Source organism: Apium graveolens, chromosome 6 (assembly GCF_009905375.1).
Source record: "Apium graveolens cultivar Ventura chromosome 6, ASM990537v1, whole genome shotgun sequence".
NCBI lineage: Eukaryota > Viridiplantae > Streptophyta > Magnoliopsida > Apiales > Apiaceae > Apium > Apium graveolens.
The window spans coordinates 18,195,227-18,221,606 of NC_133652.1; the positions used below are offsets into that span (position 1 = coordinate 18,195,227).

Consider the following 26,380-nt stretch of genomic DNA (forward strand, 5'->3'; position numbering starts at 1 on the left):
CCAATGCCCCCTAATTCTCTTTCTTCGTAGGAGATGAGAAAAACATATTAGAGGTTGAACATCAAACTTAAGCAAGTATGAATAGAGAGTAAAAGAAGGTACAGAACTATCATGACAAACAGAATGATTTATATGATTAGGTAAAAGAGGTTTCTGATGCAACGCACATATACATTTAACATGAAATGCAACACTAATCTGGAACTTCATAAGTTGGTCCATGAAGAAGAGAGTTTGTTCAGGGCCATATTAGAGGAACATTGTTATATCATTATTATATTCTGTAATGATAATAACAGCCAGAAACAATCGTACGCATACTTCTAATATGGTCCTCGAGTACCTCGACTATGAACTACTATGATACGTTATCTACATTAGCATGGAACATACAAGTAAATTAAGCCAGATAATTAAAACATAGATATTGAAGATTAATTCTTGATACAAAAGAAAGAAAGAATCAATATCTTCCTATTTAATCATATATACTTCCCTTTTCCTGCAATTATGATACAAAAACATTAAAATTTCCCAGCTTTCTACTCACGCGGATACAGGTAATTATCATGTGTACCAGTGTAAGAACATTTAAAATATTTTCAACAAGTTTTAAAATTAGTAATAAGTTTCTTACAGGCTGTGTGTTAAGAGTGTTGCAACTATTTAATTAAAACCTGCCTTGCCTACTCAACTTCCTTTCTTTTTCCCCTACCTTTCTCAAACTTGTTTTTCATCTTATCATAAACTAATCAGCTTAAATTAGTAGTAATTAACAATCTAATCACCAATTCACTACTAAAATATGATTTAGACCATCAATACTGTTTAACCTCTATATAAACAAGACCACTAATTCATTTCCTATCATCCAAGAATACTACATTTTACAAAAACTATGGGAAACTATGCCTCTTTATGCAGTTCACTCATTTCCCCTACAGCCAAAGCTTCTAAGGTCATTTTCCCTGGAGGTGAAGTGCATCAGTTTCGCCGTCCAGTGAAGGTGGCTGAACTCATGCTCGAGTCCCCTAGCTCGTTTCTCGTCAACACAAAGTCACTGAATATTGGTAAAAGGTTTACACCTCTGTCAGCTGATGAAGATTTGGAGTTTGGCAATGTTTACATTATGTTTCCAATGAGGAGGCTCAAGTCAGTGGCGACCACGGATGATATGGCCAGGCTCTTCATGGTTGCTAATCCTACAGAAACTAACATTTCCGGGGCTATCAATAACAAGGTCAGGGTTTTGCCAGAATCTGCAGCTGTTGCATCGTCAGAAGGTGAGACTGAAGGTTCAAGAATTAGCTTTGAAGAAATTGAGGGGTTATATGCAGGGGAGTTTAAGTACAGATTATCCATGTCAAGGTCTAGAAAACCCTTGTTGGATACTATTACAGAAGAGCCAGTGCGTTCAAGGTAACAAACGTTCAGTTGTTTCCCAGGGTGTAATTTAAGTCCATCCCCACTATTTCTGTAAAAAGAATTACATGTTGCAAAGATCAGATTTCGTGTAATTATCCGTCTCAGACAACTAACTATAACAATAGCATCATACTTCTCCCGTCAATTTAAACGAAGAAATGCAAGGGGGGAGTTAATTGCTATGACAGAGTGTCTTTGTTTAACAGAATGTATGTTTAAGGTCTTCACCTAAAAACAAATACTAGTAATTTGTTATGTTGCATGTGATAAGTTCATGTGTGCAACCAAATCTGACAAGATACAAACTAATCCACACTATAGGGTAGCATGTTATAAAAGTAAACTTGCGTTCCAGAAGACGAAGGAACCAATACTCTCAGTTATAGAGAAACTGCACACCTATTTAGCACTATTGAAATTTAACTGTCACCTAATCATTTGACCACATAACAACTTCAGAGGCATCCTCCAGATACGCAAGTTTATCATTGCATATACAATTAACAAGGACCATTTCCATACTTGCATTACATATGTGAGGGATACAAAAAAAAAACTATCTATTGTAGAAATACTCTTGCAAAACGTCTCAATTCACAGTGACAGTAAGCTATGTTATGCAGATGATTGGGTGACTGAACAGTGAACATAACGACAAATTACAGTTGAAGAGGAAAGTAGTAACATCATAAGAAAAGCTACAAGGAGAAATGTGAACTGTGAGAGGAACGATTTATAATCCTGATGTCTCAATTAGTTAATAACATATGGATTGGTGGCAAAGAAACCAAGTCTACAAGGTTCTCAACAGTTTTAACATTGATCAGTATTAGAACTTTCACATGTACATGTTATTAAATATTTCCCCATCTTCCTTGTAGCATATCTCATTGTTGGCGAGCTTGTGATCCAATGGACTTCATCAGATATAAATCTCAGCTTATGCGCAATTAATATTGCTAGACACGAGCCCTTCCACAAAGTTTGTTAAAGAAACATGTAAAAAGAAGAGAAAAAATCTGTTCAAACTTGAAACTAATATATAAATCTGTAAACTCAATCCTGTCTAATAATGGTTAAGCCATAAATAGTATTGAAGAGACCTCGAACTAGTCACGGATTGTGTATTGCCATAAGCTTAATAAGGGGGACTTAATTTTCACCTGCTTTCCCACTAAATTCGTTGCAAAATGTAAGGTATTTCCATTTAATAATCTCAACTTCAGCTTCTCCTTCCTTTGAAACGTATAGGGAAGAGAAAAAACAAGAATGCTATTTTACCACCTTCTAGCAAAACTGCAACCCCCTTTCTTAGTATTCTCACATCAATCACTCCCACTATATTTTTATCCCATTCTTTTTCCTCCTGAAAAAAGTTGGACAAGATATGTTTTCTTGTTCTACTCTATTATAAGAGATTACGACTCTCATAAAAAATTATATGTTTTTTAAGGAGTGTAGTTGGTAAAAGTACTTCCAAGTCTTCTGTTTTGAACGCCATAAGCAAGCAAGTGCTCCAAATGTACAACAAGCTAAAGCAATTGCAAATGCAGCCCCCAAAGGTACTACTGCATCAGTTGAAGTTTCTAATTCTTCGACAACTGCCTTATTTCTTCCTGCATCATCAAGAAGCTCCTTGTCATTGTACAGGAGTGTCTTCCCATAATAGTTAGCCAAGAATCTGAAAACCTCATTATGGTCCCAGTCGATCTGACTGTCTGCGCCACTTTTGTGGCTCCGAACAAAATAGCAAGAAGGGCAAAGCTGTTTTGGAGGCCATAGTATCTTTGGGAATTTAGGATCACCAGTTCCTAAAGAGGCTTCTTCTTTCTTTAGTCTCTCGTTAACTTTGTTATGCGCAGTCCACAACCAGAGTGCATAATCACGGGTTTTGTTGAAAGGACTAGAAACACTGCAATGTTATATAAAGTCAGACCATTTGAACAAGAGATCAACTAAAAATCTTGTACTTGCAATATTACCTTGAACACATGTCATAGAAATGTTGGCGACACTCATCACAGATGAAGAAATTGTGAATAAACTCACATGTAGTTGTAAATGCCAACTGGCTCTCTCTATTCTCAATTCTAACAGAAAGTGAATGTAGTAAAACCCATAACCCACAACTGCAGAAAACAGATATAGCCTTTGAGAATCGGATAAAGATGCAAATTCCATTACTTTTAATTTGTAATAACTTCAAACAATCGCAGTTTTGGTTGAGCGAAAGGGATAAACTAGCTCTAGAATTCATTAGGCATAACTCATAACCAACTTCCAGAATTGTGAAAAATACCAAAAAAGTCACATTGCTGTCATTTTGATTTAGTGATATTTATAAAAATATAATTTGTAGCGGTCAAAGTTGCAGGGTTCTTTAATTCGTGAACTATCACTGCACTACATGCAAAGTACATCTACATCCACATCATGTACCTCCCAAGTGCTAATAATGTATTCCAGTTTAATAATGTCATGTTTCAGGCTCATGTCTAGGATGGAACTAGCACATGCCGTCTCGAAAGGCTACCAGGGTCTTTGGCTCTATTAACTAGTAGTTAAATACATATATATCGGGTGTTTCCCTGAAGATAAACAGTTATGTTTCTCATTGTTGCAGTTATTTGTTGCGGAAAATGTACATTCCATCAAGGATATGCAATTTCTTGAACACTAAATAGAAAGTTTATAGAAATGCCTACAATAGAAACCACTTCTGTACTTTTACTGACAGCAGATATACATTAAATCAGAAGTAGTTAAGGTCTATGGTTACGTCTAGATGGGGAAATCCAAAAGTAACAGTTTGATGGATTGATATAATTGACATCGACAAAGGAACCATTATGAATCATAAAGATAAGCTTATGTTGTTTACCTAAATCCTCTGGTGTCATTCCTGCTACCACGACAAAACTTCTGCAATGGAAATTTGCAGTAATTTTTGTTAATTTCAAGAAAATTATACAAAGTATATATAGTGAGTACATTGACAATGACTACATACTTTGTATACTGCAAAGCCTTTAAATATGCTAAAAGATTTGGGGTCAGCTACACTTGTGTATTATGCTGCTAAAAGATTTTCTAATCATGGTAATGTTGATTTGTTAAATTATATTCGTGATATTATTAAAAGCGATTAACCCAAATGATTAATATTACTTTCTTGCTGCAAAACCAAAGTAGATTAGTTACACTGGAAGTTGGAAATAACACAAATAACTTTTCCAGAAAAATTTCAATTATTATTGATAGGGAAACTTATTAATTCATAATGATATCGCACCAAGCAGTTTAGACCCACCCAATTTCCACGAGAAACTTCGCCGCCACAAATTTGAAATTTACGCATAATGCTCTTTCCACTACTAGTCATACATTCTTGTTCTGTTCCAGACAAGATATCTGATGGGCACAAATCGTCAAAGTTCACAAGTATATCAGCGCTTCCTTTCCGGCATCTGGACAAAAAATCCAGAGCCAAACAATAAAGTATATTGCAAAATGTTGCGACTTAATTATGGACACAACACGGGTTGTACTAACCTCCTAGAAGGATGATGAGCCACAATAAGTTGAAGAAATTCTAAAAAAGACCCCCGAGTCTTCGATTTTATCATCTGTAAAATTGCCCGAGTACAGTAAGTAACTGAACATGATATATTATGATAGGAAAGCAGCAAATGTACAAACCTTGTGTTCCAAGATCAAGTCAAAGGCCATGGATGTTGCTTCCTCAATATCATGTGCAGCACGTGCAATCTTTTCCAAGGCGGGTGATTGAAAAGTTAATATCCTCACCCATGTTAAAAGGGGCAATGTAATGTTTTAAATAAATATGAAGTCTTTAATTATTACTGACCTCTTTGGGATCCAAGATATCTGACCGAACAAGCTCATTTCCGTGTTTCTCATCATCTAAGCTGTATGAGCTGTCATTAAGAGACAAAAGATAAAACATTGAGTGCAATTAAACAACTATATTAGATAACCTGCGACGTAAACTGCCAGAATGGTGAAATAACTTAAAATAACCCCCAAGGTCTAAGAAGCGTTGTTACTGTCATATCTGGTAGTTGATGTTAGTAATTCTAAACTTAAAAAAAAAAAAAGAAAGAAGAAGACATTGTAAAGCTTATATGTTTTCATCCCTCTAAATAGTAACATGCACATCATATTTTTTCCACCATATACATCTTCACACCCTCCCTCACCCCCCCTCTCTGAATCTAACTTATAGGTACTTAAAATAGCCTTAGGTTGCAGCTTAAACTGTATATTTCTCCACCTTATACACCTCACACCCTCCCCTCATCCTCCGCCCTTCGAATCTCACTTATAGGTACTTGAAGTAGCCTCAGATCAGGGATAAACTGTGAATTTTTAACTTTGTACTTATCTTTGTTAAATTAATTAGCTTAGGAGCAACTTACATTTCATATGCATGCAATAATGAGCAAAATATTGCTTTCATGACAAGTAATATATTATGTTTTACAAACTTCCTTTTCTGACAATCAAGATTCCTTCCTACTTCTATGTTGGAAAATATGCAGTAAAGTATGACAAATAACATAGATAATTACTTACCTCCCCATTTGCTTATTAATCCAATGTAGTACTCGATCTGCTGTCTTTCTATCATCAATAAAGAGTATTGTACTATTCTCCGTTTTTGAGAAGGAACTGAAGTGAGAAGGAGGGCCCCAAAAAAGCATGGGGAAACGATCAACAGAGAATTTATCGCAAAGTTTGGTATTTATCTGTGCTGCCAAACATTTAGAAAGGGAGGACTGATCACTATTGTAGAAAATAATTTTAAGAAGTAACAGAACTCAAGATTCTACACTGAAAAAAATGATGGATAGTAAAAGCAAGGAATAAAAAAAATACATCAATAGGAACTTAGTGGGCATGTTTAAGTGTGCGGTATAGAAGGGAGGATTCCACCCTCCATCTCTAGCTATTATTATGGGTTAGGAACAGAGAAGGAGAGAGGCATATAGATGATGGAAAAGGTAATTGAATTAAAGTTATCATTTGTAATAAAAGAAAAAACTACTGAAGCCAAAACAACATTTTTTCCAGAATTAATCTTTTTGACCAAATCAACTTCACTCCTAATTATTTCAACGTTTTTTATATCAAGGAGTATACAGTTCGCACAGGCCAACTGTATTTTCGTTCTTGCTTGGGCAATTTTTTTTATATGTTTATGTATTACTTGTACTTGCCCTAATATAAAATAAAAAATGGTGCTTAAAGAAAACAATTCATTTTGTGAAACATGCAGCTAGTGCCATAGTAGGTATAATTAATATAGAGAAGACCTAGTCTGAACGGGGATAGAAATGAAGTTTATTACACTTTCAACAAGAAAATAAGATCTAAGAGGTGTCAAACACAAGACATAGTTGGAAACTTGGAAGCAATGTACCCTAACCCCACTATCTGTGCAAAGGAAACATTTATCTGATAATCTTCTCATTAAATATTTAATTAATTAGTATAATCTTCTGTTAATTTGCAGATGGAGATGATATTGAGGAACCTTGCTTGCTTTTTTTTTGGGGGGGGGGAGGTGAGTGACAAGAATCAACTACATAATAATAGAGTTCTTGAAGTATAAAAAGTATTCCATAACACTTTAAATACTCTTTTATGGCATCTAATTCGAAAGTCCTTGTTGGTTCTCTAATACTACCAGACAAGCACTTTAAATTTAACATATTACTCTTGAATAATTATACAGTTACATTTCAAGGAATTAGCCATTACCAACTACTTTACTGGATGATCCATCTTAGAGATGAAATTGAACTTCAAGCAGGACATGGAGCAATAGAGTGAGCGCCATAAATCTTTAATATTTAAAAATATCATAAGTTTGTTGTATCCCCGTAGAAAATTAATTCAACTCAAAGAAACCTACCTCTCAGCTAATGCATCTTACAGTCTAAGCAGTTTAAGCAGTCAAAATCACCAAGATGGCGAGTTGTTTACAAGTTTGTCATTCTTCTGATCCTCCTAGCATTGTAGCTTATTTGATACCCAATAATGATCGAGGGTTCAAGCCTCTGAAGGCATAGGTGTGTGAGTATTTAAAATTGTGCAATTAACACACACACAGATATGCATGTTGTTTTAGGGATCCAACAGCTCATTTTAAAAGGCAGAGTAAATTATAACTGTATATGCATTTTAAAGATATTAAAGAATATACTCATATTTGGGTTCTCCAGTGGGCAGTATTTTGGTATACGTTTTAAATCAATAAGATCAAGAAATTAGAAAAAAGAAGAAGATGATTATTAAATATAAGGTGCAAGTCATGTTCACTACATATATTTTTTCAAACTTGTAACATCGAGAATAAAAATACAAAATCTGAATCAGAAACGATATGTGTGCCTAATGTTGAGTAAGAACCAATAGTGACAAAAAATGGTATGTTGGCATAGTCCTATGAAAGAAAATTAAATAAAGAAATTATAGCAATACCTTTTCTGCACAGTCAACCCTGGTCACCAATATTATCCCTGGATGCACTGCGTTTGGTCCATTGAAAAGCTTGGCAACTTTTTCATACTGGGGCTGCAGTAATTTAACAAGAACAATAAAAAATATAGAAATAAAACTGCATCGTATCAGTCTGAAAGATGCGCTTATACATACTTTATAGTTTCGGCAAGCTGGACACCTACAAAACCAAAAGTAACATGTAAAAAGAGTTGACCGGAAAATATAGTTAAAGATATAAACAGCATATTTAGAGGTAAATGACCAAAAGGTCAAGTACATACAATAAAATTTTAAATTCTGATAACTACATTGCATAGTTTGTAATCATATGTTCCTTAAGAAATTCAGCTACACAGCCACTTAACATTGCCTCTTAAAAGTTTTTGATGATACTTCAATTGATTCTTAGCCAACGTTGTTTTAAGGTAAATTCCATTCCCCGTACAGTTCAGTTTCAAGATACCATGTCCTTGCAATTGTTGTTTCAGCATATCCCCTGGTTATGCTACTCTTGTCCAATCACATTGCAAAATGACATTAATGTGGTCTTATGCTTAGAGTGAATGAAATTGGGGGGAACGGAATAGATTTATAATATTTTTTGGTGAACATTCATAACATTAATTCTTTCCTCCATTGCATCCCCAGTAAATTGAACTACAGCTCGAACCCAATAATTTGAGAAAGAGTGCTCCGTTCTCCATCTAATTCATTGTGTTCACAGATCTCATCATAAAAAAATTGCACTCCCATTATCCTCCCCTCTACCTCCATCATCTTATTAACAATTCCCCATCCCTTTTCCCCTAACCAAACTGAGGATAATAGTTTGAAAATATTATACATATAGGCACAAAAATAATAGAGTATGCTTTGCCCTCTTCTTTCGCACATGCTGTGATTTTTTTTTGAAAAATTTGATATCCGTCCGAAAAAACAGATATTATCCGTATCCAAAATAAAACGGATATTATCCATATCTAAATCCGGAGTATTCGAATCCGAAATTAAATAAATATGAAATTTAAATAATAAAAATATATACAATTTAAAATTTATTCTATTAGCTTATAGTGTTTGTGTGTGTATATTCATTAAATAGTATATTTATATAAATTTTATATAATTGTAAAATTATTATATACATAAATAAAAATATCATTTGAGCATGAAAGATAGATATAATTAGTATGTCGTTCACATAGTTTTTCATCTGAACGGGAACAAAATTGTTTCGAAAAATCATTAAAGGGGCTGTAAAAAATATTTTAAAAATTTGATATTCGTCCGAATTATTTGTATTCGTATCCGAGAAAAGTAGATATTCTCCGTATCCGAAATAAAGCGAATATTATCCGTATATGAATCTGACAATTTCAAATACAGATACGGATATATGCATATTCCGAATTATCCGTTTGACAACTAGGTATAGAGACGAAGGCATTGCGATTTTCTTAGTGCTTTTAATCATCGCAAATAGTAGCAACAGTGTCCTAAGTTCCGCTAAACAAATTTGCTTTTTATTCACATAAAGACGACCGGTAGCTGAAATAGTTATGCTCATCAGGCTCAACCACTCAAACTTTTGGTAAACACTAAATTTCGAAAAAATGCAAAGACAACATCTCTAACAATGAAAACCATATGATCCATTATTTTAATGTAAAGAACTTTAAATAACAACACACACGGACACACTCATCTAACATCCAAGATAAAAATAGCTGAACTGTCCCAAACCAACAAAACAAAATAAGTTACAATAGATAAGCAATTATTCTAAAATGCATGCACAAATTAAAAAATAACTAAAAAAGATCTCCATTAATACACATTGAACCTAGAAAAACAATAACACACATTAAAGAATATGAAAAACATATATAAGAAAAAAGAATAAATACCAGTGAGCAAAGAATTCAACAATGGCGAAATGGGCAGGTGTTTTTCTGAAAACAACATCGAAATTGGTGGAGTTGAGATCAACAGCATAATCAAAATGAGGGTGATCTCCTGCATTTGTAATGTTTGTATTTGTATTTTTGTGTGTTTTTGTATTTATAGCTCGAAGAAGTGACCGAGATCTAAATGAAACTGACGAGATTGATGTAGCTTCAAAGCTTAAAAGTAGCAGAAACACAAACATGGTAAATGAATACATCGAATGAGAATGATATGTTTGTATGTATACGAGGATGTAAGAATGTGTTTGTTTCTGTTTTTGGTTTCTTGGATCAGTTGGTTTGTTGAATCAGTTGGTGTGATTTGGTTCTTGGGTAGCTTATTCTTTTTTCTTTAACAAAATATATAGTAGTATTTATTTGTTTTAATAAATAATTAAAAGTAGGACGGGTGCGTATTACGTTTCCGGGATTTATTCATAATAATGACGGATTGAGATTGAAGCTTTTAAATTGACTTTATTAGTATAAAATAATGAATGTGTACCATCTCAATCTGGATGCTGATATCTCTGTATATCCTTACAGATAGACTGTAATCTGTTCTGTATGCATATTTTTGCATACTAAATTTTATAGTTTCATATTTACTCTGTAGTTAACACTGTGGATGAAATGAAAGTCTTGGAAAAAATTGAAATAATTCAAAAATTGTATAAAATATCGAACTATAAGAAAATGAAAAAAATGGAATTGGAATTCAGAGTTTGCAATTCTTTTAGAATTTTTTTACAATAATTATACGCTTTATAAGATAAAAATATACTCCTACATATTTTTAAATATATATATATATATAAAAATTGCGGTGCGGTGCGATTTGAATCGCAATGTTAAAATGTCAAATATCAAACCGCACCGTACCGTGCGATTTATCAAAAACTCAAACCACAACCACATCATAAAAAATTAAAATTCGCATTTTACGGTACGGTATAGGCGATTTTTGCGGTAGCCTAGCAAGAAATTGCACCACTTAATCTCATTATTATGACTGAGTAATGGGTGAATAGAAAGACAAAACTCTCTCACCTATACCGTAATATATAAACGGTGTTGGCACCAGATTAAAATGAGGCATGGGCTAACTTATAAGTATAACTTGTACGACTCCTACATCTCGGTCATCCCATTGCTGGTTCTAGATGCTACATAAACTTTGTTAACATCTTTACTACTTCATCTACCACTATTTCTAAATGAAAATCTAGTCGACAACGCCCATAGAGATCAATCAGGGCAAAGCCTTCATTTTACAGTTTTGAGTTGGTTCTCTGATATAGAGATATTCTGTGTTTGATAACCGGGATGAAGTAATCAAAATATTACAGTAAATCTACAAAAGCAAGCTGGTCACAGTTGTGTCTACAGTCTTTTTTCCTTCAAAATCACCGGACAATGTTAAGCATTGACATTTAAAAGTTTGCAGGCTCAGTATTCATTAAACACATGCTATTTCTAAATAACGAAAATAGATAATTCTGAACGGTGTCATCTAAACCAGAGAAAAGATATATAATGATGCACACGTAGAATTTTGACACAATCTCTGCAAGTACTTTTCTAGCTATTCAATCTGGACTTGAAATACACATTCAGCTTTATATTGACAAAGATAATTATAATAAGAATAAGATTTGATTCTATATTGATTATAAAAATCAATTCTCTAGAGTACAATCACAAGCATGTAAATGGTTCTTCTCGTAATTGCGAGAAACAATAATCTACCTACTAAAAAATGAGATTAGGACAATTCAAAATTTGATGCAACAAGTAACAGCACCAATTGCCGATATCAAAATTTATAGCTAACCAGGATTCCCCTTCCCTTCATTCCCTAAAACATTTCGATTTCCAACACATATAAATCTGTTAGCTACTAATCATACATTAAAATTACTTCCATCCAACACTGAAACTACTTATTTCTCACGGTAACACCAAGCTTACCAGCCACAATCAGTGTAGTAGCCATATCAAGAAACATTCCATGCTCAACAACACCAGCAAGCCTCAAAATTTCATCACTAGCAACTTTCAAGTCACCAATATCTTTCTTCAAATACAAATCAACAATATAATTTCCATTATCAGTAACATAAATTTCGCCATTCTCACTAAACTTTCTTAGCTTGGCAACACAACCCGCCTCCTCAAACATCAATTCAAGCCTCTGAGCAGTAAATTTCCAACAAAAAGGCACAATCTCAACCGGCATTGCCAATTTACTCTCCCCCAAATAATTAACCAACTTCGTTTCATCGACAATCACCACAAATTTCTTACAAGCACCTTCAACCATTTTTTCCCTCAAGAGAGAGCCACCTCTCCCTTTAACCAAATTCAAACACGGGTCAACCTCATCCGCTCCATCGATAGCAAGATCGATAACCGGATACGAATCAAGATCCGACAGAGGAATGCCAACAGAAACAGCTTGTTCATGAGTCTTTTTTGAAGTGGGAATTCCAATAATATTCTTGAGCTTGCCCTGTTGCAAAAGCTCCCCAATTTTAGCAACAGCATGACAAGCTGTTGACCCGGTACCCAACCCTAAAACCATACCCGATTCGACAAATTCGACAGCTTTGTAAGCTGCAATTTTCTTTAATTCATCTTGGGTCAAATTAATTGGGGATTCTGAAGACACCATTATCGAAGAATCCACTTCTGACCCAATGAAATTAGGGTGAGCAAGAGCCATTCTATGCTATAAAAATTGAATCTTTATATCAAAAAAATTAAAAAGAAAAAAAAATGTAAATTAGGGTTTAAGAGAAGAATTGAATGGGAGAGATTAGGGTTGTGAGGTGTACAAAACTGTAAGAGGTTTAAAGGGGGTATATAAAGATGAAAAAAATCAAATCTTTTTGGGAAAAATAACAAAAAAAGACAAAAAATTATCTGAAAAAATGGGTGGACAAAGCTTTATTCAGAGGGGGTGGAGGGGAAAAAAAGAAAACAAAAAATGTAGGGAGGGTTTTAGAGGGAGATAGGGTGGCTTTTGGGAGGTTTTTGCATTAGGGGTGGAAGCATTTATACATACATTTTATTTGTATGTATGTACATTATAGGAAAGAGGGTGTGGGAGAGAATCTCTCTCTGTAAAGGACTGGAGGAGAAGAGAGGAAAGAGACGTATGTGTGTGTATGTGTTTTTTGGTGATTGGTTGTGGTGGGCGCGAGAATCCTCGAAAATATAAATTTAGAAACCCTATACACATTATTTTATTAGTCCCAATGTGTCTTGTGGTAGGCCCAACCCAATAGACACGCTTGAATATTGGGCTTCTGGAAGACATTGTTCCCATCCAAAATAGATTTGGGCCTAGTAACATCCATTGAACAAATCCATTGAAGATGAGGACCATGGTCAGGGGTTCCTACTTCCTAGTACCGCTTCCACTTCTAAAACTCTGGCGGTACTTGGACTCGGACCTATTTCCGATCCGATTTTGGTATACTCGACCATAACTCGGTGACTCGGGTCAAACTCGGGCAAAATTCGGATTACTTGAAAAAAACTCGGTTTTAGAAGATTTTTTTTTAAAAAAAGTAATGTTCCAAAAAAAAAACTCGCAAATGTGTACTAGTTTGTAACAAATAAATACAACTTTCAAATATTTTTAATGTTAAAATTATTGTAAAATACTAGCCAAAATAAGAAAATAATAATTAATTATATTGCATATCATTTATAAAATATTATATGTTAAATTCATACTAAATTAAAAGTTATCGGTCATTTAAAATTTTGAGTTTTATATAGAGTACTATTTGGAGATACTCGAAAACATAATTAATTATCTTGTATATCATTTATTTATATAATACTTTAAGTTAAATAAATATTAAAATTAAAAATCAGTATATTATTATCTGAGTTTTTGACCGAATACTCTTTTCAAATACACTATGAATACTCATTACTCCATAATTTCGCCGAATCGAACCGACGATTTTTAGAACACAGTTCCAACTCAAAGGAATTGATACTAAAAAATTATTTGCATCCAAATATGTAAAGATAATTGGTTACATGGAAAAGGGTTCTATTGTTAAATACCCAACCACTTGATTGAGTTGTATTTTTCAAATTTTTTTTACGAAACGTGAAAATTCGAATTTTGAGAAGACGGGTGTAAGAGTATGTTTCAAAGAAAAGTTTGAAATGAACCGGCAAGTATATGCTATGAACGCAAATTAATGTGCACTAGTTTGCATAACTAATGAAAAACAAAAGCTCTTTAATATGCTGCTATTATTGGTTCAAGTACCAGATGGCAAAAACAATTGTAAGATAAGAAACATACTGTTGACTATCTACATAATCTATGCGTCTATCAATTTGTCTGAAAATAATAAACACTACTACATATGTATTCCTGCATTGACAATGTCAAAAAAACGTGACACGAGCACAGCAGTAGATGTGGGCACGCTAAGAGCAACCAAAGCCACGATCCCCATAGCTAAACTTGGTCTTGTATTCATTAACTGAGATTGCAAGAACCCCATGGCTTCACATATGTATGCATCATAACTTGCATAATACCTCTTTTCCCAGTCCATCCATTCAGCTGGTGGCTCGTAGTTCCTCTCTATGATCTTCATTTCATGTATTCGCTTCCGTAAAACGATTAAATTCTCGTCCACCATTCGGTGTCCGCTGTAATTTTGGCTGTCGTAGGCTCCCGAGGATGATCTTTTTAAACACGAATTTTTTTTTATTGTCGGTAATTTTCTCCTGGAATTTAAACTAGGGGATGAAGATTGAGCAAGTGAAAATGTTGAAGTTGATGATGATAATGCCATTGTAATAGAACTTGATTTTGTTAAGCAGTGTGAACAAAATTGATCGTTGCGTTGTAGATTTATGTAGGAAATAGAATTGATTTGGTTTGCAATGAAAAGAATGATCGTTGTCTTTATATAGGAACTTTTGAGGAAGGGAAGTGGGCAGCTCCCACAGCATGTGGTGCCGACTATTTGGTTGTGGGAGCTTCGGAATACCGTGTTTTTAACGGCTAGTTTTGCGCGTTTAAATCTCAGTTGTCAGATGGTCCCGGGCAGATAGGCAGACAATTTATTTATTAGTATTTCAAATTTCGGGTTTTCTATTAGTTTAATGCATTTTGATTGGTTCTGTAATCATAAATATTAATGGACCCCCTGCATTTACAATAACTCCATCAATAAAAATATACCAAACTCATGAGAGTTAGTTCTTATTGTGTGCGTTTGGGCACAATTTAGAAATAACGTTCAAATTTTCTTTATTCTGACATTTCTCAAGTGCCAGAATTAATACTTAGCTCAATTATTATGTTATTAAACAACTTACTGTATTAGTGGTTTCCCAAATATTATATTTACCATTAAAATTGTGCCGTTCAGGTTCGAACTACATAGATTATTATCACACTAATGTTGCCAATTGGCTTACTATATGATTATGGTGTCCAACTTTCACCACCGTTGGTTAAAGAATTATCTAAATCCTGTTCACTGATTATTTGATTAATAAAATGATTTGATTTAAAGCAATGATTTAACAACAAGTTCAACAGATAGCTCACTTATATAAGTTTTTAAGTTCAATTATAAGAGCACTAAAAATTATATAATCTCTTAAGTTCAATTATAAAAGCACTAAAAATTATATAATCTCATAAGTTCAATTATAAAAGCACTAAAAATTTGAGCAGGGAAAACAAAATTGATGCTGCAACAGATTTTTAGTGGCTCTCTGCTTTTAGTGGCTCTCTGCTCAACTTTTAACAGTATATTTACACTCTTAACTATTAGAGCATATGCACGGGAGCCATCAGAAAATCAATTCAGCAGATGTATCAATGCTTCAGTGTAAATATATAATGCAGCGCCTCTTTTTTCTCTCCATCAATTATTGATGGAGCATCAATCCATCACCCCCACCATCAATATTTGATGGACCAGCTGATGCCATTGATTAGTGGGCTCCACAACTACTTTTCTCTTTTCCTTCTTTTTTACTTGCTTTGTACATAGCTTTCTGGTGTTCTAACGGCTATACAACGGTTATAAATTTCCAACAGCTCTATTTTTTCATTTAACGGTCATATTTTGTAGCCTATAAATTACAAAATTTTAGATTCATTTGTGACATAAATTTTTACACACTTATATTTTTTTATATATTTTCTGTTTTATATAAATACATATACATATTTAAGAAAATGGGTACTAACTGGCTACCCTCCGAAAAATTACAATTATGTATTTCTTGGGCTCGACAATCTGTTGATCCAATTACTGGTCGATACTCAAACAAGAATAATTTATGGGGGCGAATTCATGAGGATTATGCGCAAAATTGGTGTGGCACTCCCGAAAATCCTCGTGCCGAGCCTCGTTCAAAAATTGCTCTTGACTCACACTAAAATCTAAAATTATCCAACAATATGTTATTGGATATTATTTGTGGGACCATTAAATAATAGAAATGAAATTAAATTTATGATATATAGTATAATTATTTATTTAATGAATAGTAATTGATGAATTGATGGAGTTATGTGGGTGTATAAAAATTAAGGAAAAAAGTGAATTTAGCATGAATAGTAACCAACTCCATTGATTCAATTGATGAATTGATGAATTGATGCCCCGATGGGTGCATATGCTCTTACTATTATACAAGCATTATGCCCGTGTTACATATACTTTAATAAAAAAAATTGTTAAGGTTACATTTTTTATGTATATTATATAATTAATTAATCATTAAAAACTTTTTGGATATTTTTAGATAAATATTTACATTTCACTTTATAGATACATACAAATCATTAAGTATATAATAAATCATACTAATGACCAATATTTTGTGAAACTCAAAAATCGAATATATTCAGTTGCGTCTCCAAAATTCGAGTAATTGACTAATTTTCAGCATCCGAGTACTCGCTTAAATCTGAATCTGATAATCTCTGATTTCCCGGTACTCACTCGAGTTGATCAATTTTTTAAACACTGCTCATGACATATATCATTATATTTATTTTTTTTTAAAAATTAGGACAATTAGGTTTGGACGAAGTGGTATAATATTAAATAAGTATGTAATACGAATATAGTTGGTAATTGAAAAGGTAGATAAATGCATTTTTATTGAAATGCGAAAAGTTAAAAATTGGTGAAATTTGATAAAAAAATGTAGTGCATAATGCTTTAACAGCATATTTACACTCTTAACTATTACTATTATATTATATATTCTTAACCCCACTATCTTTTTTTTACCATTTACTTTTGTTTTTTTATGAATTCAAAATATTTTTAATAATAAAATATAGATCAAGGAGTTAATTTAAAGAGTATTATTGGAGATGGGTACATATTAAATCACTAAGAGTCAATAATTTATATTATTTATAAAGAGCGAGTTACGAATCTCTTGGAGATGTTCTAAGGATTTTAACAAAAAATAGCACTCTACCAATGTCTTGATACTTCTTTGTATCACTAACGTTGTGTTCCCGAATCTAGGGTAGAAAAGAAAAGAATAGAAAATAACCAATTTTCCTTTCTCTTCTAATCTTTCCAAAAGTGGGAAGAAGATATTGGAGACAAAAATAAAGAAAATTTCTTCCCAAATCTGCAGCTTTCTTTTCCTTTCTTTCATAAAAGTTGTTCGGGAACAAGCTGAAGAAATGTATTCTTTACATTTCTTTTTTTTTTCTCTCCAAAAAATGTGCGTAAGACATGAGCTTCATTATTTATTTTTAAGGAACTTCTACTGCTCCTTTATAACATTTTTAGCAATAAAAAATTCATTTCCCTCTCTTCTTTTTTATATTTATCTCTCTCTTATTCCACTTTTTGTTCATATATTTTCAATTTATTAATATAATAATAATAAAGAAGATAAGAATCATTGTTAGACTTGAAATTTAAAATTATATCTCAGATCACTAAGAGTTAATATAGGAACATACTAAAACACTGCTGAACCTCTAAAAAAAGCCAAGTTATTCAGATGAAAAAACATAGTACTATTTGGCTATTGCCACCGGAGGTGATTAAAACAATTGATCTAGATGCTAATTGAAGTTGCAAGACTTCTTGACGTGACATTTTAAACTGGCTTGACTTTAAGGAGGGGCGGTGCCTTAATATTGGAGATTCGTTTTTGACCTAGTAATATTCTAATACTAGTATATGTTACTCTTTAACATTAGCAGCCTTCATTAATTAATTGAAGTAGAGTGCTATGTTAATTAAATATACAAGGCACGACGATTTCTTAGGGAAGTAGGCCAACTTCTGGAAGCAGATGAGAAATATCATCCATATGGTCACCAGCTAAACTACCTGATCAATAACTTCATCACCCATAAAAGATACAGCAGGCACCTATTAATGTATGTACTCTATAATTTGTCTTCTACTCGATGTATATTTAGCTTTCATTCTTATTAAAGCAATAGTAATAAAATTCGTTCACTAGAAATAAAAATAAAAGAAAATAAAACTGATTGATGGATGCTTTATAATGCTGTAAACAAAACTAAGTGAAGACATGTCTACTTATGAAATCAAATTTAAATGGCTAAAAGAATTCAAGACCTTGTACTAGGACATGGCAAGCCATCCACAATAAAGAAGGCTGAGGCAACCATGTTTACTAACACAACAATCATCAATACAACAGCCCATCATGCTTTCTCATCTAACTAGCTCAATGACCTGACATGAGGCCTTCCTTTATTGTATATGCATGTATCTCCTTTATATAGCACCTGTATGGAATAAATAGATAAAAAGTGGACATCTCGTTTAGACACCACCAATTCCCCGTTAATCAAGTTAATCAGAAACCGTCTAGCTCAAACAGATTAAGTTGTTCAGTAGAAGGTGATTCATACTCCTGGTTTGGTTTACCTTGCTCTAATGGAGAGGACTCCGTTTGCTGGTCTTCAACCTCAGGACCATTTTCAAAAAGCTCGAGCTCTGCTGATGGTTTTACTTGATCGAGTGATGGTGGTTCAAGCTTTTGATATTTAGGTTTATTTTTCTCGAGAAGAAGATAGGTTGTGCAATACCAAAACAACAGTATTTTACTTTGGGCCACAAATGTCTCTTTTATATTACTGCCTCCAAATGATAACCTATCCAGTTGCTGCAGAAAAAATGAAAATTGAAGGAGCATCTATGAACTATTCATGTACTTGATATGTGCCAGGTTAATTCATATCTGAAAGGCAAAAAAATTTGACAGCGCAACTAGTCTAGGTATATATATCACAAAGTAAATTCAACTCATTGCATGACAGGATACTGCTTTCTATATGCTTTCTTATCTAGCATGCTTATGTTATTGTGGGAGAAATTCATTCTTGCTCACCTGCTCGCCAGATTGTATATCAAACGAATGCTGACAGTCAAATTCAAGGCCACTGAATTCGTTTATGCAAAGCCCTTGAAATGCCCTGAAGGAACAGCCAGAAAACAAATTATTTAGAGCCATAGAAGGATATTTTATTTCCTTGCGTAGCTAATGCATAATATTCAGAACTGTAGTTACCATCTTATCAACGAAGCACGGGGAATCCACCGGAAGATAATTGGTGTGTTCTCTGCATTGACATAATAACCTCCGAATACAATGAAAACTGTCATAAGCGAAGGACCCAAGGCTAATGCTGCTTCTGTGGTTGGGACCATAGCCCCCACAGTCAGACCCATTGCAGATGCCGAAAAGGACTCCATGGTTACGATTCCACAGAACTTCCCAAATCTGAAAATCAAGAACTTGAAGTGCTGTTTAAAACAAGCTATGTGTATGAAGGTACACAAATCCAAAGTTTAACCAGAGACTATTATTGACAATTCCATTTTGTTGTCTGACATACAGCTTAAGGCATCACACCTCAAAATTTGTTAACAACAATTTTTCAGTAATTTTTAGGAATGGTTGCATACACAAGTTAGGGGGGCAGTCATCATATTTTAAAAACTGTATTTTGGTCTTAACAAATCTGATCAACCCTTTTAGACAAGCATAGTCAATACAATTAATTATGTAGTTTTATGTAATCTTCCATTTTTTTACCATTTTATCAGTTTTATTTACTACTCTTACTTGATTAACAATTTATGTATGAAATCGTGGACTGTTCTTCAAATTAAAAACGCTAGCTGCACGCGCTTTCAATTTAAAATAAACTAGCACTGTGCTTGGGATAAAAACACAAAATAGTTAATTACAATCATCAAGCAAGTAAGAAGTACCTTGACAGAGTGGGATGGAGACGGGTCATGGGATACATGATGCTACCAAACAGTAACGGAAATGCCGCTCCAATTGGGATCTCTGCTAGCAGCTTAGAAAGCAAGTATGGTCCTAACGCATATGACCCCTTTGTACGCTCCCTATCAACAATTGCACGTTCCTTCGGAAACACGCCAACAGTTTTTGTGAGTGCAGCCATTGCTGTGTTTATTGCAGCAACCTAAACGCAATTAAAAGATATAACCAAACCAAAATGAAACTCCAATATTTGACAGAAACAATTTAGTTGACAGCCATCTACCATATGAAGGCCAATTCATAAAACAACTTAACCTGAAGTAGTCCCATTCTATCTAGAATTGACGTCTGTGACATTCCCATTCTCCAGAATACCGACCCAAATATCATAGCTGATGCAATTGACATTCTTGTTCGAACTTTATTGGTTGGCCCATCGCGAGAAGCCTAGTCATCAAATTAAAGAAAGATATTGATTAGGGTATATACAAGATTAAAGGTACTCTAACTTTATTGACAGATCATTAATTAACGATAAACATTGGTTCCATTTTTTTATTTTTATACCTCAGAAGTGTAGGCTTAACTATGGTATCTTGTGTAATTCTATACCAATTCCAACAAACAAACAGTTTACTGTTTTTGCTGAACACCTGTATAAAATTTTAAACCATGTTATATAAGCACCTTTGGTGATCTAAAATCCTAGTTCCGCTAGTAACTGCAGGCCTGTAGATAAGTATGCAAGGAAACCATCAACAGAAAAGGTGGGACACTGAGCATAAAGTATACCATTAATAGTAAAGGTGGATCCCAGCAGTCTTAAAGCTCAAACATAACACCTAAATATTTCAAAAAAAGTTGATGACAAATTCAATTGAAAGTACTGTACATAGAAATTTGACCTAAGTTCTGCTCTCACCCAATGAATAGGCTTGGTTTATTGTTTCCTTATTCCAAATCTAAGAAATATCACATTCCATTGGCATTGACTTTTAGTTGAGGAAACCTTACAAAACTGAAAATTTGTGCAAATCGATGAGTTCTAGAGGCAAGAGGTGGTACCTGCATCCATGCACGTCTCAGGAGCAACCAAAACTGCCTCCACCAGCTGCTTTTCCTTTGAACAACAGTTTTTTTCCCTGCAACCACATTCTTTTTAGAGGTGTCTGAAACAGTAATCGGAGTAGCATATAACATCAACGACGTTTGTTGCGAGAATGCTTCCACTAGGCCATCTATCCTTTTCTGGGAAGAGTAGACACTTTCAGCAGAACTATAGTCTACGGATATAAGATCAGCTACGAATTCAGCAGGATTAACATGATCTGGGCAACTGTACCTGTTAATTCAAAGATGAGCAGATCAACAGGTTGCAGAAACAATCCACTTATAAAAGGCTTTAAATAATTGGTGGAAATTAACAACACAAAGACAGTATAAATATCAAAACACATTTCTTTGCTTCCTAACCAGAACATTAACACGGAAAGTGTCTCGATCAGCAACTCTTCAGATATAACAATACCGGAAATGATAGAAACGCGACAAAAAGCTTAATATAGTTAATTTTCAATAAGAATCTTGCTGGAAGACCTGTATATTCTACGAACAAGAGAGGTAAATAGTATTCACAAGGGAGGGATTTTCAATAAGGTACTTGAAAAAAGCATGCGGGGGATTTTTTTTCAAACTTATGCAGGTTTGTTCATCATTTTTAGCTTTAACTTTTACCATTAAAAAACTTTAAAATGAACTCTAAATTATACACATAATTCAAACAAATGTACTTAGACTGCCAGAAAAATGAAAAGGCACGGTCGAAAGATAAGCACATAGAAAGATATCACTCTTTTACATAATTATGTATATACAGTAGTGTAGATAACTACCCAAGTTTTGAGAAATATGCTAGTGGTTCTTCACGTGCAGGACCAGCATAAACTAATGTGCCATCTGTAAGCAACACAATGTCATCAAACTTCGCGTAAACTGAACCTCTAGGCTGGTGAATAGAGCAAATAACAGTGTGTCCGTCTTGTGCCAGCTGCCGGAGCGTTTCCATTACTTTTTCTGCTTGGAAGGCATCAAGACCTGAAAGCACAATCCACCAAATTTCTTTGAATTTTTAGTGAATATATGTAGAAACAAATCAAACTCAAGCCCAGCCTTTCTATATCCAAAATTTTAATCCAGTCAAACAATTTTTTTTTAAAAATAAATCAAGCCAAACAACTTAATTAAAGGCTATTTAGCATTTTCTTTTAAAAGGAAACCGAACTTCTGCACCTACAACTAAATGCTTATACGCCGGTTATACAAAGTTATTAGCATATATAAGAGAAATAGAGTTCATGTTTCAGGGTTATTTTTAGACTGCTGGTTCAAAAGACTTACTTGTTTCTATTCTAGACCAAAATGGTATTCTGGTTAGTGCTGACTCAAAAATGTAGATTTTTTACGGATTTTATTATGGCTATATTTTGTGAAGAAGAATATAATACATATATGCCTCATTTTCCTAATTTATATAGAATTTTTTTACATGGGTGATGAGCCAGGTCAAACAGATAACACCACCTTTGACTTGGGATTCTTAACATCAATTAAACACAACGTCCATAACATTAATATGAATAGTGGAGTCAAAAAAGCACACAGACCTGTCGTCGGTTCATCTGCGAATATGACTGAAGGGCTTGCAATAAGCTCACATGCCATTGATAAGCGTTTCTTCTCACCGCCACTGATTCCACGAACTTTTGCATCCCCAACACGGGAATCAGCACAACTGACCTTTAGGAAGTGCATAAAGTAGCACAAGAAAGAAAAGAAACCACAGATTTCATTATTGTTTCTAAAGAGGAAGAGTAGCTTTAGTGTCCGCTTCTTATTACATGATTTAAACAGAAACGTGTTACTAAATGAATATTTTAATTATTGACAAAAAAACGGCAAAGTAGAAGGTAGTTAACCTAAAAAGAGGTTAGTTACTATGCCACGATGGTAGGTTCTTAACTGCAATTATTCGTAGAAACAGAAAGCATCAAATGATCAAATCAGCATCAAATAATCAAATCAGCCTTACCAAACCTGTTTTGAATATGAGACTGTTCACATATTCATCTCTATCTTCTACCGACGAGATCTCCCGAAGCTGGAGTTCAGCTGCAAGAGACAATGTTTCTCGAACTGTCAACTGAGAGAAGAAAAGGTCCTCTTGTCTCACAAAAGCATATCTGCGAAAGCAAACACATCCTACCTTAACCAAAGACGGAAAAGAAGAATTTAAAACCTTTGAGCAACTCCAACAACTTATTTATAATGGATCATTACCTAAAATTTTAAAGGATTGAATCAAAATTGGCACTCCAACAGCATCCTAGTAATTCCCTAAAAACTTAATATTCACTTTTGCTTCCTTAAAGATAAGGAATGCATAACCATTCCTTATCTTATTTTCATTAATTAAATATTCATTTCCCTCCTTTTTCATCCTCCTTTTCTCACATCTTTTTCTCTCTCTTCTTTAAAAAATTTGAACAGAATTTGAATTTATTATTATAATAATATTAAGGAACCAAAATAGGGATTGTTGTTGGAGTTGTTCTACCCTAAAATGTCTTAAATAACTAGGATCCTATTTATTTATATTATTTTTAAAGAACGCATAAGGACTCTGTTGGAGTTGCTCTTAAACTAACAAGTACTACAAACAAGCAACATGGATCATAATACACAAAATGTTTATCCAAAACATACTTATAAGCTTTATTCGCCACAGGCCTTCCATTAACCTCTAAAAGGCCAGACAAATGCAACCTCGGTGAGGACACTGTCTGACCTGCCAAAACATTGAGCAAGGTAGTCTTCCCCGATCCTGACGGTCCCATAATCGCAAGCAATCTTCCTGGTTTTGCTTCTCCATTCACATTTTTTAGCAAGAATCTTACCTAACAATTTGGAAACACATAAAATAAACTACTCAGTATACTAACTAAACACTAATTACCTTATCCTATTTTATTTATTTAGAGCTATAGATTTAAAATAATCTAGCCTTAATACTATCATTATATATCCAATCTACAAATCTCAATTTGAAATACTAAAAACTACATATATACATTAGTCATTGTGCGTACAATATGTTAGTAATTAGGAGAAGAGACTTACTGATTTATTCGATTTATCGGAGAGAGAGCAAGTGATGTTTTTCCACAAAATAGTCACCGGAGAGACCTTTCCAGGTACCGGAGCATCGCCGGAGTCATCTTCTCCTCCGTCATCCACAATCTCATCTTCCGGCAACACCGCCGGTCCAGGACCGGAGAACAAACGGAGCAACAAAGCCGCCGCGACGGCCGTCAGAATCTGAGCTACGCCGCCTTTCCCGCCAATTACAACCATATCTTTCACTGCTAATACAGCTACACTTAATCAGTAAGTGTATCTAAAGCTCAAATTACAACTAAAATGTCCTTTAAAAGGGGAAGTTTTTAACAGTCCTTTAAACGACATCGTTTAGAGCCTCTCAACTTTGACTGTACTTGCTCAAAACTCAAAAGAAAGTTGACACGTGTTCCGATTTAAAGATAAGATAACGGTCCGGGTCGGGTCGATTTAAGATCATTTAATAGGCTCCGATATCTAACCGACTTCCCGCCAAATATAAATTTTAGTCAAATAGTTAGTTATAAACACACACAACACACACTCCCCATTTCACCAGAGCAACAATGGCGGCGAGAGCTTCAATACTGCAACTAATCACTTTCTCTGTCATGATTTTCTCTCTCTTATCTCTCTCCACATCTCTCCCAACCGAATCGATTCTCAACGCCGTCGAGACGCTCGCAAACGCCGGCTATGTGGTGATGTCTCTCACTCTCCAAGTCACCTCCGAGGCGGTTTTAACATCTCAGTGCCGTTCCGCCACCGTGTTCGCACCGCCGGACTACAGTTTCGCCCGGTTCGGTCAGCCTTCTCTTTCGCTTCTCCGATTTCATTTCTCTCCTCTCGCTTTATCTGTAGAAAGTCTCAAATCTCTCCCGTACGGCACCAAAGTTCCGACTCTATTCGCCGGAAAATCACTCACCGTCACTTCCTTCTCCTCCGATGATCAAATCTCGCTGAATGATGTTAAGCTTAGTCGGTGGCCTATTTACGATGACGGATCATTAGTGATTTTCGGAATTGAGAGCTTTTTTAATCCGGCGTTTAGTAGTGCTGTTCAAATTAGAAACCCTAGCTTTGATGCAGGATGTGTGGCGGTGAATGATTTTCCGAAAACGTCGTCGAAAGGCTTTATGTTTGGGGAAGCTTCGGAGACACTGAGAGCTAGAGGCTATTCGATGATGGCATCGTTTCTAGATTTGCAATTGCTAGGGTTTATTGGTCAACCTAAATTGACTGTTTTCGCTCCGGTTGATGAAGTGATGGTTAATTTGGCTGGGGATATACCTGAGTACTCTTCGCTATTTTTGCGACACGTTGTTCCGTGTAAGCTGTCTTGGATTGATATGGTGAATGTGAATCAGGGAACAGTGTTACAGACTTACTTGCAGGGATTTGGTATGAATGTGACAAAGGCTAATGATCTTTTTGTGGTGAATGGAGTTCAAGTCACGTTTCCGGATATGTATTACAGTGATTGGCTTGTTGTTCATGGTCTTCCTGAGGTACTTCCATTGCCGAGAACTCCAGAGCATGATGGAAGTGATCCTGATGATAATGGTGGCAATGAAAAGTTCCCTAGGGCCTCGATTGCGTCTAGCAAAGCTAAACCTTGATTTGTTCATAAGAAGTTTATTTGTAGTTGCTATTACTGATAATGAACATGTAGATTTGTTGTTTTTGATGTTAATGTTGTATGCTTAGGCTGTATAGCTGCTATGTTCAGTGAAATTTCTATGAAATCTGAGAATCTGCTTTCGTGTTTCAACTTATTTTATTTACTACAATACGATAGTTTACTGTTCTTCTGCTTTTGGTTTCTACATTGATTCATTTTTCCTATAATTTGTGTACTTCTACGGAGAGTGGTGGGGTGGGCACTGAGTCAATGCAGCTTGAGAGGAATGGTAAAAAAGCACACTTTTATTCAATTTCATAATCAGGACCAGAGTATGAAGGGTGTGATTGTTATGAGGTAATTAACAGTTCTG

At 34.5% G+C, this 26,380-nt stretch overlaps 6 protein-coding genes across 7 annotated transcripts; 2 read left to right on the top strand and 4 right to left on the bottom strand.

Moving 5' to 3' along the window:
• The first annotated feature begins 898 nt into the window (after positions 1–898).
• On the top strand, positions 899–1,423 carry LOC141664699 (uncharacterized). Its single transcript, XM_074470654.1, has one exon. The coding sequence runs from the start codon at positions 899–901 to the stop codon at positions 1,421–1,423; it is 525 nt and encodes a 174-aa protein (XP_074326755.1).
• A 627-nt stretch (positions 1,424–2,050) lies between these two features.
• LOC141663972 (sulfhydryl oxidase 2-like) lies at positions 2,051–10,247 on the bottom strand. Its single transcript, XM_074469820.1, has 11 exons — positions 9,861–10,247; positions 8,107–8,131; positions 7,933–8,025; positions 6,022–6,194; positions 5,294–5,363; positions 5,125–5,193; positions 4,978–5,051; positions 4,736–4,892; positions 4,307–4,347; positions 3,408–3,554; positions 2,051–3,337 (listed from the first exon to the last, which is right to left on the bottom strand). The coding sequence occupies exons 1-11, from the start codon at positions 10,115–10,117 to the stop codon at positions 2,863–2,865; spliced, it is 1,581 nt and encodes a 526-aa protein (XP_074325921.1). The 5' UTR covers positions 10,118–10,247; the 3' UTR covers positions 2,051–2,862.
• A 1,289-nt stretch (positions 10,248–11,536) lies between these two features.
• On the bottom strand, positions 11,537–13,030 carry LOC141668522 (putative ribose-5-phosphate isomerase 2). Its single transcript, XM_074475421.1, has one exon. The coding sequence runs from the start codon at positions 12,622–12,624 to the stop codon at positions 11,839–11,841; it is 786 nt and encodes a 261-aa protein (XP_074331522.1). The 5' UTR covers positions 12,625–13,030; the 3' UTR covers positions 11,537–11,838.
• A 1,133-nt stretch (positions 13,031–14,163) lies between these two features.
• Positions 14,164–14,832, bottom strand: LOC141667129 (uncharacterized). Its single transcript, XM_074473500.1, has one exon. It carries the CDS (start codon positions 14,732–14,734, stop codon positions 14,291–14,293), a length of 444 nt encoding a protein of 147 aa, XP_074329601.1. The 5' UTR covers positions 14,735–14,832; the 3' UTR covers positions 14,164–14,290.
• A 3,587-nt stretch (positions 14,833–18,419) lies between these two features.
• Positions 18,420–24,690, bottom strand: LOC141666509 (ABC transporter G family member 7). Of its 2 annotated transcripts, XM_074472556.1 has the most exons (12): positions 24,390–24,690; positions 23,976–24,166; positions 23,302–23,452; positions 22,877–23,009; positions 22,106–22,307; positions 21,279–21,555; positions 20,529–20,660; positions 20,195–20,415; positions 19,488–19,700; positions 19,308–19,392; positions 18,845–19,082; positions 18,420–18,702 (listed from the first exon to the last, which is right to left on the bottom strand). In XM_074472556.1, exons 1-12 carry the CDS (start codon positions 24,621–24,623, stop codon positions 18,692–18,694), a joined length of 2,088 nt encoding a protein of 695 aa, XP_074328657.1. In that variant the 5' UTR covers positions 24,624–24,690; the 3' UTR covers positions 18,420–18,691. The 2 variants fall into 2 exon arrangements, with proteins under 2 accessions (XP_074328657.1, XP_074328656.1); XM_074472555.1 differs by having other exon boundaries at positions 18,420–19,082.
• Positions 24,691–24,894: 204 nt separating this feature from the next.
• Positions 24,895–26,145, top strand: LOC141666510 (putative fasciclin-like arabinogalactan protein 20). The gene has a single exon (XM_074472558.1). The coding sequence runs from the start codon at positions 24,953–24,955 to the stop codon at positions 26,003–26,005; it is 1,053 nt and encodes a 350-aa protein (XP_074328659.1). The 5' UTR covers positions 24,895–24,952; the 3' UTR covers positions 26,006–26,145.
• Positions 26,146–26,380: the final 235 nt, after the last annotated feature.